The sequence below is a fragment of the Manis javanica genome, chromosome 9 (assembly GCF_040802235.1).
Source record: "Manis javanica isolate MJ-LG chromosome 9, MJ_LKY, whole genome shotgun sequence".
NCBI lineage: Eukaryota > Metazoa > Chordata > Mammalia > Pholidota > Manidae > Manis > Manis javanica.
The window spans coordinates 92,145,400-92,157,431 of NC_133164.1; the positions used below are offsets into that span (position 1 = coordinate 92,145,400).

The following is a 12,032-nucleotide window of genomic DNA, read 5'->3' on the forward strand; positions in this document are numbered from 1 at the left end:
CAGTCAGCTGCACTCTCCCCCAAAAATCCTAACCCTGGATCAAACTTTCAGGCTTCTAAGTCTGCTTTTATGTCTGTGCACCTGAGCACTGACACAAATTGATGATTTCTAATCCTTAGGCCTCAGAATTGTAAGACAGTCTTTTCATTGTTCTTGGAATCCCACAATACATACTCCAAACCTTTATCTCTCTCCTTTTACCTATTTCTTTGACTCACAAGAATGTATTTACCTTCTCCTCACTAAGAAAGTTGAAAGTGAAGCATATGCTTCCTCAACACTGTTTCTCTCAAACTCACCACCATAAAGTTAATCAGCCTCCTGGCAAAAAGGTACAGTTATTGATCCATTTGCTTTCTTGAAGTATCTACCCAGATGTTCCATAGGCACCTCAAGCTACATTTAATGTTTCCCATCACCCCCAAACCTTCTCTGTATTGCCTTATTCATGCAAAATTCTGCCAATCATCCTTAACTCCTTTTTCTCCCTGACTTTTCACATTCACTCATCAAATTCTGCCAATTTTAAATCCTAAATATTTTTTAAGTCTCTCTCCATTCCTACTATTGTTTTTCCATTTCAGACCCTCATCATCCCTCATCAGAACTGCTTTAGCAGTGTTCTGACTCATCCAGCTTACCGCAGTCCATTTCCTAAATGGTGCCAGAGTAATTTTTCATGAATTCAAGTTAGATTGTGCCATTTTCCTTTATAGAGCCTTTTGGTGAATCTACCTTGCCTACAAGATAGGGTTCAAGCTCCTTGACATTAGAAACCAAACTTTTCATAATGCAGCCTGTCCTTATCTCTCCTGCTTCACCTCTCACTTCTCCATAAATACAAAATTGTACTTGCTTATATATTTGCTAATACTATTTTCTTCTAAATAAAATATCCTTCCATCCTTCCTTATTCCCTACTTACCTTCCCAGATTAGCTTGAATTCTTCAAGAATTTCCCTTCAGTTTGGCGGGTAGTATTAGGTGCTCTACCTTTGTGCCCCCATTAACACTCAGCGTATTCCTAAATCATAGTATGTATCATGTTGTATTAAAAATGGTCTGTTTCTATGTGTCTCCACCACTAAAATTACTTGGAGAACAGTAACCATGTCTTGCTCATGCTTATATACCTAATACCTAGTGCAAATCAAGTATTTGATAAATATTTGTTCTTCATGTCTACCCATCCCAGCCCCATAGCACATTATTAGGTCCATAGAGTGTGTACCTGATAAATATATGAGGTACATATACAGGAATGATAGATTTGGAAATTTATTGAATAGGAGCGAGGAAGGCACAAGTTACGATAACTGGTATTTTTCATATGAGTGAATGAAAGAATGGTGATGTCATTAAACAAGAATGGAAACAGGTGGAGGAATGAGTTTCTGGATAAAGGTAATGCATTGCTTTAGCATGAGTTGGTTTGGGAGGTATGGGACTTCACAGTTTCTCAGAAGATACTTGGTTGGGTCAGCAGTTTTTCAAAGCACTGTGGGCTAGAAAAATCTATTTAGAAACTGTAGTTGAAGATACAACAGTATGGTAAGTATCACTAAGAAAGTGTTAAGTGGGATAAGAGGAAGGACAGGACAGAATCTTCAGGAAGGTCTGTATTTATGGGGAAGAAGTACAAGAGTTCCCACTATAAGAATCCTAAAATCAGAAAACCAATAAAGGTAATATTTGAAGTCCAAGGAAAACAATTTTCAGAAAGGTGTAAATTGCTCTGAAGTGGTCTAGTATCAAGCAAGACTGTGAAAGAGAAGATTGCTAGATTTATTCTTTCAAAAATGACTTAGGTAGTCATGTCTGTTAAAATTAATTACTGTTTTCGAGAAATTTGTCAAAGGAGGGAAGAAGAGAGAAGATGGCAATATAAAGGAGATGGTGATGTTTTTATTTTTTAATTACACAAGTGCATGCCTATTGGAAGAAATGAAAACATTCAGAGAAATGTTAATTAAATTATGTAAGTCTTTCCCTCAGTTACTATTTTTTTACTTTTCTGGACTGCTATTTATCCATCTGACATTTTTAGTTTTATAAAAATGAAATCACATTATACATTCTGTTACTACAAATTGCTTTTTTTCCCCTTAAGCTTCTTCCACAACAGTATGTAGAACTATCTCGCTCTTTCTAATGGCTGACTAGTATTCCTTATGATGGATGTATTGTAGTTTATTTACTCATTCTCTTATTGATTATATTTGCCTTCATTTTTTCCACTGTTACAAACAATTCTGCAGTGACTCTTCTTGGACAAATATTCTCATGCTGTTGTTTCTGTAATTCTGTAGGATAACTTCTTAAATGTAGAATTGTTAAGGTAGATATTTTTATGTTGAGTTCACAAATCACCCACCTAAAAGCTATACAGTTGAACAATGTGGGGATTAAGGGTGCTGACCCCTGCACCACCATAAAAAATCTGCATATGCTTCTGACTTCCCAAAAATTTAACTACTAATAGCATACTGTTGACTAGAAGCCTTAGAATGTAAACGGTCCATTAACACATATTTTGTACATTATATGTATTATATACTGAATTCTTACAATAAGCTTGAGAAAATAAAATGTTTTTCAAATTTTCACAAATCCCCAAGAAATTTTCCAGTGTATTATTGAAAAAAATCAGTATAAAAGTGGACCTGCACAGTTCAAACCTGTGTGGTTCTAGGGTCAACTGTACCAGCTTGTGGTTACTCCAGGAGTATATTAAAATGCTCTTGTCCCCACACCCTCACGGACACTGTGTATTATGCTTTTCCACTTACAGGAAGAGTTCTGGTTTTTAGGTTTAAGTTTTGATTTTTAATGGAAAGTCTGATATTGTCTGTAATCTTATAAAAGAATCTAGTTGAGAAGATGAGAAGTTTGTAAGTTTTACGGCAAGGAAATTGTTGTCTGGCCGTAGTCACAGAGGGCATAGATAAATGGTATCAAGAGTATGAATAAAAGATGCAATTTTCTTCGGAGACATTAAGGAGAAATAATAATTGGGTAAAGAGAGAAATAAATGCAAATGAAAGAAGACATTTTTCAAATAGTTATCTTTATTTTAGGAAATAGAAACCTCAAGTCCACTGTTGAGATAGAGAATCAGCAGGACAGGGTTTGAAATAAAGGTACAGGAAAGCTGTGTAAAATGGAGTAAAGTAGCAGGAAGCAGTCAGTATTGGGAATGTTCATACCAACTAGTATTGGAAGTTTGGCTAAGTTGAGGATGAGTGAATTTGAATGAAGCCGGTAGTCTTGGTCATATGAACTTTTCTACAAGAACAAGCAAAAGTGTAGTCCTTGGATTTGACTAGGCAATTTGGGGCTTCTGGTTATCTTACCTTCACAGTGAGGTAGTTTCATTATCCCTATTTTCCTGTCCCATGAATAGAAGTTATATGAGCTAAGACACACATCCGCTTGTGGCTACACACAAGAAAGTGATCCCTGGGTTCTAGAAAAAAAATTTTTTTTAAGGGTGTAAATTTAATATACTGCATTATGCCCATATAAAGCATACTGTTAATAGTTTTGTTTCTTTATTCCACTCTGAACATAGCCATTTAATTTCTTGGTTTTTATTAATAAATTATATATGAGCAAGCATTACTAAAAATTCTGAGCAACATAAACCAGAAGCCTAGTGACTTTGATAGGTTTACCATGATTTGAGTCCTGCTTAAGAGCCACCTGAGATTAGTAATGGGGCCAGTAATAATCTATCAATTTATTCTTGAATAGAGATTATCTCTGCCTCTGGGGAATTTAAACATAATAATTTTTAGAATTTTTTTCAATAAAACTCTTCTTTTTCACTTTGATCGTCACATTGCTAATGGCATGGGAAAGAAAAAACCTAAGTGACATGAGTCTGGTGGACTTACATTAGAAGGAAGAAGCTGTAGAATAGGGAATATAGATCATCAATATTTCTCTCTAAAAAATAAAATGTAATAAGAGGAAATATGCTAATGCATAGTTTATTAGAGAGAAAAACAAATGTCCTTGTGTTTGTTTTCATTAAAATTCCTTTTACTCCGTATTTGCCTTGTTGAGTTTATAATGAAATTATGTGAGGACAGAGACCAATTCTTCCACATGCACTACTGTACTATTCCCTGCATAGTCTGAGTACATAATAAATACTATAGCAGTGGAAAATGAGAAACACAAATGTATTTTGAAGCAAATTGGTGATGTTTGAATCCCTAATGTTCATGTTCAGTACTTGGAAACATTTAGTTATGCAAGTCTTGTTTTAGCATACTTTTTATTTCCACAGATATTCTGGTTCTTAGTCATACTCTGTGGCTTTATTAGCAGTTTCAGGGGCTGAGTCTCATTTACCCAACTCCAAATGTAAGCTTTTTGAGGATAAAGACCATTTCTTCTCCAAAATTATTGTGGCAGGACACAAAATAGACCTTTAATAAATTATTTAAGTTACACCTCAATAAAAAATAAGAGAAAGTTCTTAGGCAAATTGCATTTCAACTAATGCTGAATTTATTTCCCTTTGTGTGATCTGTACCTGCTTCTATGCTCTCTACAGTTCATTCATGTTTATCCTTTTCAGTTTATTGAAGTCAAAATGTGATGGCTGGGTGCCTGGAACATCATCATCTATCAAAAAGTATAAAGAGTCCATTAATAGTGGAGAGAATCGAAGAGAGAAGAAGACAGTAGGGTTTCAGTCGCGTATGGAAGAAGATACCCCGTGGGCATGTCAAAAGAAAGATACATATCAACCCCAAAGAGGTGAGCTTAGCATCTATAGTAGCAAATGAGAAGCTGTTGGTGCAGGTAGTTGCTGGTGATTGCTAGCCATGAATTACAGATGATTTCCTACAACCCAGAAGAGGAGTTAGGTATGTTACAAACTGACATATGCCTGCAAGGCCACAAGAATTTCATCTATTAGGTCAATGAATTGCATACATATTTCTCTTAGAATATTCATGAGAAATTATCCAGTTTATCTCCCTTTTTGCAAGCAGCAAACTGTAAAAATTATTCAACAGTAAGTGTGATCATAGACACAAAATAATATTCAAAGCGAGTAAAGAGGACAAGAAATTGAATGTAAATCTCTTCTGGGAAAGTAAACTCTAACAGCTACATTTAATCCTTAATTAACTGCAAATATGGGGAGGGTTGAGAAGAGGTCATGGATAATTCTACATTGTGGCCAAATCAAAACCTCAAGTCTGAAGCATATATTGCCTAGCAGTCTTTTAAGTGCCAGTTATTCTTCCTACTTTATATGTCATAAATATTTTAAAAGAAATCAATTATAAATAACTGAAATGTTGAGTGAAGCAGTCAAATTTAATTGTGTTTCCCAGTTGTTTCTGGAGTGGCTTTTGGCTTAATCCCCCCTGTAATTATTAAGGGAAGGGCTTTGGAGCAGAATGAAACAAGGGAACATCATTGTACAGAAGAAATGTACTGGAAACAAAGGGCCAAAAAGATCTCAGAGCCCCTTTCTGCTCATACCTTTTTGCTAGACATCTTTCTATCCTGCTTTCAACCATTGACCCTGATTTCCTCCTTACATACCTTCTCCCACTGTGCTGGCACTGGCCGTCTCTGGTGTTAAGCAACCAACTTTTCATGATCTCTCTAGCCAGTGCCACATTTATTTATTTGAGAAATGGGCAGTGTTTTATGGGAAAATCTTGCAGGTGTACCACTCCCTGCCTTTCCTCACCAGCTGTCAGCTTTGTCATGCTTTTGGTTTTAATTATGATTAATTAGAAATTAATTATCTCCCAGATAATTGAGAGATGCTAATTAGTCCAAACTTCCAGATAGAAGGGAGACTATCCACAGTTTGAAACAAAAGTAAAAGTACATTTTGTTTGACATAAGGCAAAAGTTCTGCAGACCCCCATTGCTTTAGGGCAACTCAGAACAACTTTTGTCTTTTTGGACTTTGCTATCAGAAACAAAAATAAAATTGAGGAGACTTAGTATCTGAGATAGAATCTTCTTTTCTTTGCCTGACAGTAGTCCTTCAAAGATGGGAAACTCTTTGGCTTCCTCTATTCCTACTCATTACACTTCGGAGAATGGAAAAACAATCAAAATTGGTGTGGCAGTTACACTGCAGGGTTTAACATAGTCTTCTGTTAACTTGTCAGCAAATTTGTGTTGTGTGTCAGCACTAAAATAAAATGGCAAAATGAGAAAAATATAGTGTAATAGCAAAGCAACAAATAACTTGTGTTATTGGTTACGACCACAGCTACATTAGAAAGCTGCTATTGAAAAGGCACTTTGAGAAAGGTGTCATCAGGCCAGCTCTTGCAGTGGTGGAGGTTAATCTCTCCCAGGCCCAGCTTCAGAAACGGTAAGCCTGGAAAGGGCCTGTGTCCCCAAAAAATCAATTTCTAATCTGAAGCAAAATCATTTTTGACTAACAGGGTTTCAGAACCCATTACTTTTTGCTGTAGAGTCTGCTGACATTTCAACACTTTCTGTTGTGCACAATGAATCCTAATAGTCATTTTATAATGTTGCTATACCAATCAATTTAACTAAGAGAAAGCTGTTACAATTCTGCAGTTTTCAGGAACAGTTTTCACTCGTGGATTTTTCTTTCTTTCTTTCTTTTTTTTTTCATTAGTTTTATTCCTTCCTTTATTTAGTGGAGTTGGAGAGGGAAAGGAATTGTAGTGTTGAAGTGAAAAAAGATAGAAACGTTTCCATCTTTTTAAAAGAGTTTTGTTTTAAGGTATTAACAGGAAGTATTAATTCTTTTTCTACTCATAAGAAAGATTATCTTGTATATTTCCCTTCTTTTATTCTGATTTGCAGCCATTAGCAAACTTATGGTATCCCTGATCACCGAGGAAGCTGCCCCTGTGAGTCATTGTGCTCCTCCTGGAGCTGTTGTACACAGATTATGGTACAGGGCAAAGTTGCTGCGTTAGCATTTGCTGTGGCGCCCAGCCAGCTGGGAGACGGGATTTCCAAGGTGTGCTGCCAGGGTTTGGACCTGCTTATCATAAGGCCAGTGACCTTCCACTAACTGCCTAAGTTACATGGCTTGGTTTAGCATTTCCTTAATTGCTTTCCCCTCTTTAGCATGTCTGAATTTTTTAATATAAATTTCTTCTGTTTTATATCCTGTGTTTCTTTTGTTATCCTTTAATCATTAAGTGCTACATAGGACATTTATTGCAGGACCACTAATCTTTATTATCAGTCTCTTTACCTCCCCTATCCTCCTCTCTATTCTGTCAACTTTATTGATACTGAAAATGTAAAAAAAAAAAAAAAAAATGACTCTTGTCACAAGAAACAATCTTGTGATTGTAAAATTGTGTACAATATTGTCAGGATTACACTTAAAATATAAATTGTTTTTCAATTATCAATGCTTGGAATGTTCTATTTTAATTTCTTTTATTGAGCTTTGGGAACAAGGAAACTTAGGAAAATCCAAGCTTGAGTCAAGAACTTTTAAGGCAAAGGCACAAATCTGGAAATACCCAGTCTTCACTCCTCTTCTTCCCTCCCTACACAGCAGTGTTTTCACTCTTTCCCAGCTTACCTGGAATCTCCCCTTCCTGAGCAACTACTGGTGCCCTTTCATAAGAGCTCTCGAAGCTGAGCGTCCTTTTTGTTTTCTCCTGTTAATGCTGATGGGCTAGCAGAGGTCTTGAGCATTGAGCACACCTGTTACAGAATCCAAGTGTTGACCTCAGGGCTTGGCATCGCCCTTTCCTAAGTCTGACTGTGAAGCCATCTCAAAGCCTGCTGCTACATTTGGAGCTACCTCCTGTTCCTTTTTCATGGATATCCAAATCTCCTTAAAACTTTAAGAGAATGTGAGAGAGGCCAAACCTACAGTTAACTGGGATTTACCTGTTGATATTGACCGTGTCTTTCATTTTGTCTTTGGGTTTTTTAGGCTATATAGAACTAACAGCAGCTGTTACTGGTTGAGACCCCCTGAGGGGCTCCCAAACACATTTTTCTTTTACTGGAAGGAGGGTTATTGTAGACTCATCTGAAGTAAGGAATAATCTCTGAAGCTCCTAGTTGATCCTCTAAGTGAGCCTGTGTTTGCAGTGATGTGAGAGTTCTTTGTAGTCTTCAATAGATTATAAAGGTGACATGATTAAAGAAATAAACAAGTTGGAGTATCCAAAGTACAGAAACCATTTCCATCTTGCCTTTAAGGAACATTTATTTATGTTTGTTATATTATTATCATTATCATTATTATTATATGTTTAATCATTAAAAAAGATATCATAAGATACTGCTTCTGATTCCCAGAAGTCTGAGCTAAAAGATCTCTTAAAAGTTAATGTCTTAAACCCAGACTATAGATTAAATTGACCTTCTCAGTCCACATAAGAAAGGAATTCAAATGCAAGTTAAGAGTTGAAGATGCCATATATGTCATATTGTAACTTAAACACACAGTCTTTACATTTTCTATTGTCTGTGATGGAAAGAAGTATCTCAAAACACTATATTATTTACTCTTTTTATATAGCTTGTATCTTTTCCCACCAGAATATAAGCACTCCACATTTTCACTGTTGTGTCCCCATCTCCTAGACATTGTTTTGTATGTGGTAGGTGTTCATCATGTATTTGTGGTATGAATTACTATAACATTATATATATTGATTTTTCTTTCTGTATCTTTGCTCCATTTTCCAACCATAAGAATCTAATCGGCTAGGCCTTTTGACATCAGTTCCTAAAATGATTCAAGAAATGTATATGCTTACGCCTTCCAATTCCTTATAGTAATTGACTGGTGATGTCACAAAGAGATATCAGTAGAGAGCATTCTTAAAAATACTACCTTAAGAGTCAAGAAAATTGTAGGGTTTTTAAATTTCCTTTTATTCTAATTGAGATTTAATTTTTATATAGTAAAATTGTGCAGGTCTTAAGTACAGAGTTTGACAACCTTTGACAATTGTATATACACATAGAATTATCATATAGTACATTTCCATTATTCGTGAAAGCTCCCTCGTGTTCCTTTCAAGGCATTTATCAGTGAGGCCTCTCTCCTCGCTTTGCTGAGTGCTGCCTTTTCACTGTGTCCTCAATGTGGCCTTTTCCCAGTGAGCATGCATCTGTGGTGTGTCTCCCTCTTCTTTTAAGGACAGAGTCATTGGATTAGGGGCTACCCATATAGCCTTATTTATTTAACCTTAATTACCTCTTCAGAGGCCCTACGTCCAAATACAGTCACATTCTGAGGTGCTGGCGAATGGGGCTTCAGAATGTGAAGGCAGGGGCGGGAAGGGGGGGTACAATTCAGTCCATAATAACTACTTTCTTTCCAAACTTTCTGCTTTTTATTTCTTTTTCTTAATTCATTATTCTGCCTAGGACTTCTATCACAATGTAGAATAAGATGGTAGAAGTGAATTTCCATGCCTTGTTCCTTATCTCATAGGAAAAACAATATTTCACCATTAATTATTACTTTAACTGTTGATTTTTTGTAAATGGTCTTTACCAAGTTGACAAAGCGCCCTTCTTGTTTGCTGAGAGTCTTTATTATAATGACTATTGAATTTCATAAAATCTTTTTTCTGCGCTTACTGAAATGCGCATGAGTTTTCTTTCTTATTCTGTTAGTTGATGAATTACACTGACTGGGAGCTATTGGTGTATAATTTCCTTTTTAGTAATGACCTTGCCAAGTTTTGGTATAAGAGTTTTGCCAGTGTCATAAATGAGTCGGGAGGATGTTAGGGGCTTATCCCTCCCTAGAAATACCAAAAAACCTGGCATAAACTGTCAGAATCAGCCTTATTGGAACTCTGGCAGATAGTGAAGGATTAACAGAAAGCAAGCATATCCTTAACGAGGAAAAAGGCCACTGAAGACATGATAGGGAACTATGCAGAATTTTAATTTAGCCTTGCCCCATCACCTTCCTCAGCATGGCAGCAGTCTTGAAAATAGCAGCCCAAGTTCCAGGTATAAGCAACTGGTCCAGTGGAAGCCAGGAATGTTCTCAAGGAATTGTGTTTCTCTGTTTAAGCCTATTTCCTAAAGGGCTGATGCAAGGGGACTGCCTTTGTTTTTCCTGTCTGAACTTTCTAAGAACAGAAAAGCAGCTACATATAGGACATTCCTTGCAAACATTGAAAACCAATGAACACAGTACTGCTGCCTGAAGTAAAAACAAAATGATAGTTGAGACAAACAATAGACATGCCAAAAGTCAAGAGGTTAGATAACCATTAGATGAAATGGATAAATTACTGAAAACACACAAATTACCAAAACTGAGTCAGGAAAAATAGAAAATCTGAATAGATCTATAACAAGTAAGGTGATAAAATCAGTGATCAAAAACCTCCTCCAAAAGACAAGCTCAAGATAGAATGGGTTCACTGGAATTCTACCAAACATTTCAAGAAGAATTAACATTTCAAACTCTTCCAAAAAATCAAAGAAGAGGGAGACTTCTTCACTCATCTTAAGAAGCCAGCATTACTCTGATACCAAAACCAAAGACATCACATGAAAACTATACACCAATACCCTTACAAATATAGATAAAATATCCTCAAAAAAATGCTAGCAAAACTGAATGCAACAGCACAATAAAAGGATTATATACCAAGACCAAGTGGCATTTAGCCCAAGAATGCAAAGTTAGTTCAACACACAAAAGTTAATCAATGCAATTAATGTATTAATTATGTTAATATATTACATTCTATTAATTAATATATTAATAGAATGAAGAGGGGGAAAATGTGGTCATCTCAACACAGAAAAACCATTTGGCAAAAGCCAACACTCTTTCATGATAAAAACAATCAATAAAATGGGAGTAGAAGGGAACTTCCTCAACATGATAAAGAGCATGTATAGAAAACCCACAGCTAACATATTCAGTTGTGAAAGACTGAAAGATTTTACTCAGGAACAAGAAAAGTATTTGTGCTTTCACCACTTCTATTCAACATTGTATTGGAAGTTCTGGGCAGAGCAATTAGGCAAGAAAAAGAAAACATCCAAATTGGAGAAGGAAGAAGTTAAACTATCTGTATTAGCAGATGGTATGATTTTATACATAGAAAATCCTAGGGGGAGTGCACAATTAACCGTGTAAAAAATTGTTTGAGTTAATAAGTGAATTCAGCAAAGTGGCAGGATAGAATTCAACATTCAAACATCAGTTGTATTTCTATACACTACTAATGAACTACTGAAAAGGAAATGTAGAACACAACTCCACTTATAATAGCATCAAAACAATAAAATGTGCAGCAATTTAACCAATAGTTGTGCACTGAACACTACAAAACATTGGTAAAACAAAGTAAAGAAGATCCAGATAAATGGAAAGACATTCTGTCTTCATGAATTTGAGGACTTAATATTGTTAAGATGGCAGTATTCCCCAAAGCAACCAGTAGATTCAATGAAAATGCTTATCAAAATCTCAACATTTTTTTTCATAAATGGAAAGCTAATCCTAAAATTCATGCAAAATTGCAAGGGTCCCCAAATAACCAACACAATCTTGAAAAAGAGGAGCAAAGTTGGAGGACTCACACTTCTTGACTTTAAAATTTATACAAAACTATAGTAATCAAAACAGTGTAGTACTGGCATAAGGTTATATATAGATCAGTGGAGTAGGATTGAGAATCTAGAAATAAACCCATACATTTCTGGTCAGTTGATTTTCAACAGAGGTACCAAGATAAGTCAATAGGGAAGGAATATTCTTTTCAGCAAATGGTGCTGGGACCACTGGAATCCATACACACAAAAAAATGAAGTTGGATCCTTCATTTATATCTCTTACATCATATACAAAAATTAACTCAAAATGAATCAAAGACATAAAGATAAGAGCTAACAGTGTAAAACTCTTAGGAGAAAACAGAGCTGTAGATCTTCATGATCTTAGATTCGACAATAGTTCCTTAGATGGGACACCAAAAGCATAAGCAACCAGGGGGGGAAAAATAGATAAATTGGACTTCATGAAAATTAAAGTTTTTTTGTAT

The 12,032-nt window shown here is 35.7% G+C and overlaps 1 protein-coding gene across 8 annotated transcripts in view; it reads left to right on the top strand.

Annotated features, from left to right (window-relative positions):
* KIAA1328 (KIAA1328 ortholog) overlaps positions 1-12,032 on the top strand; it is a 356,434-nt gene that overhangs the window by 276,575 nt on the left and 67,827 nt on the right. For all 8 annotated transcript variants that reach the window (XM_073212937.1, XM_073212929.1, XM_073212930.1 and 5 more), the window contains one exon: positions 4,589-4,770. In XM_073212937.1, the coding sequence (XP_073069038.1) occupies positions 4,589-4,770 (182 nt within the window). The remainder of the gene's footprint in view (positions 1-4,588; positions 4,771-12,032) is intronic.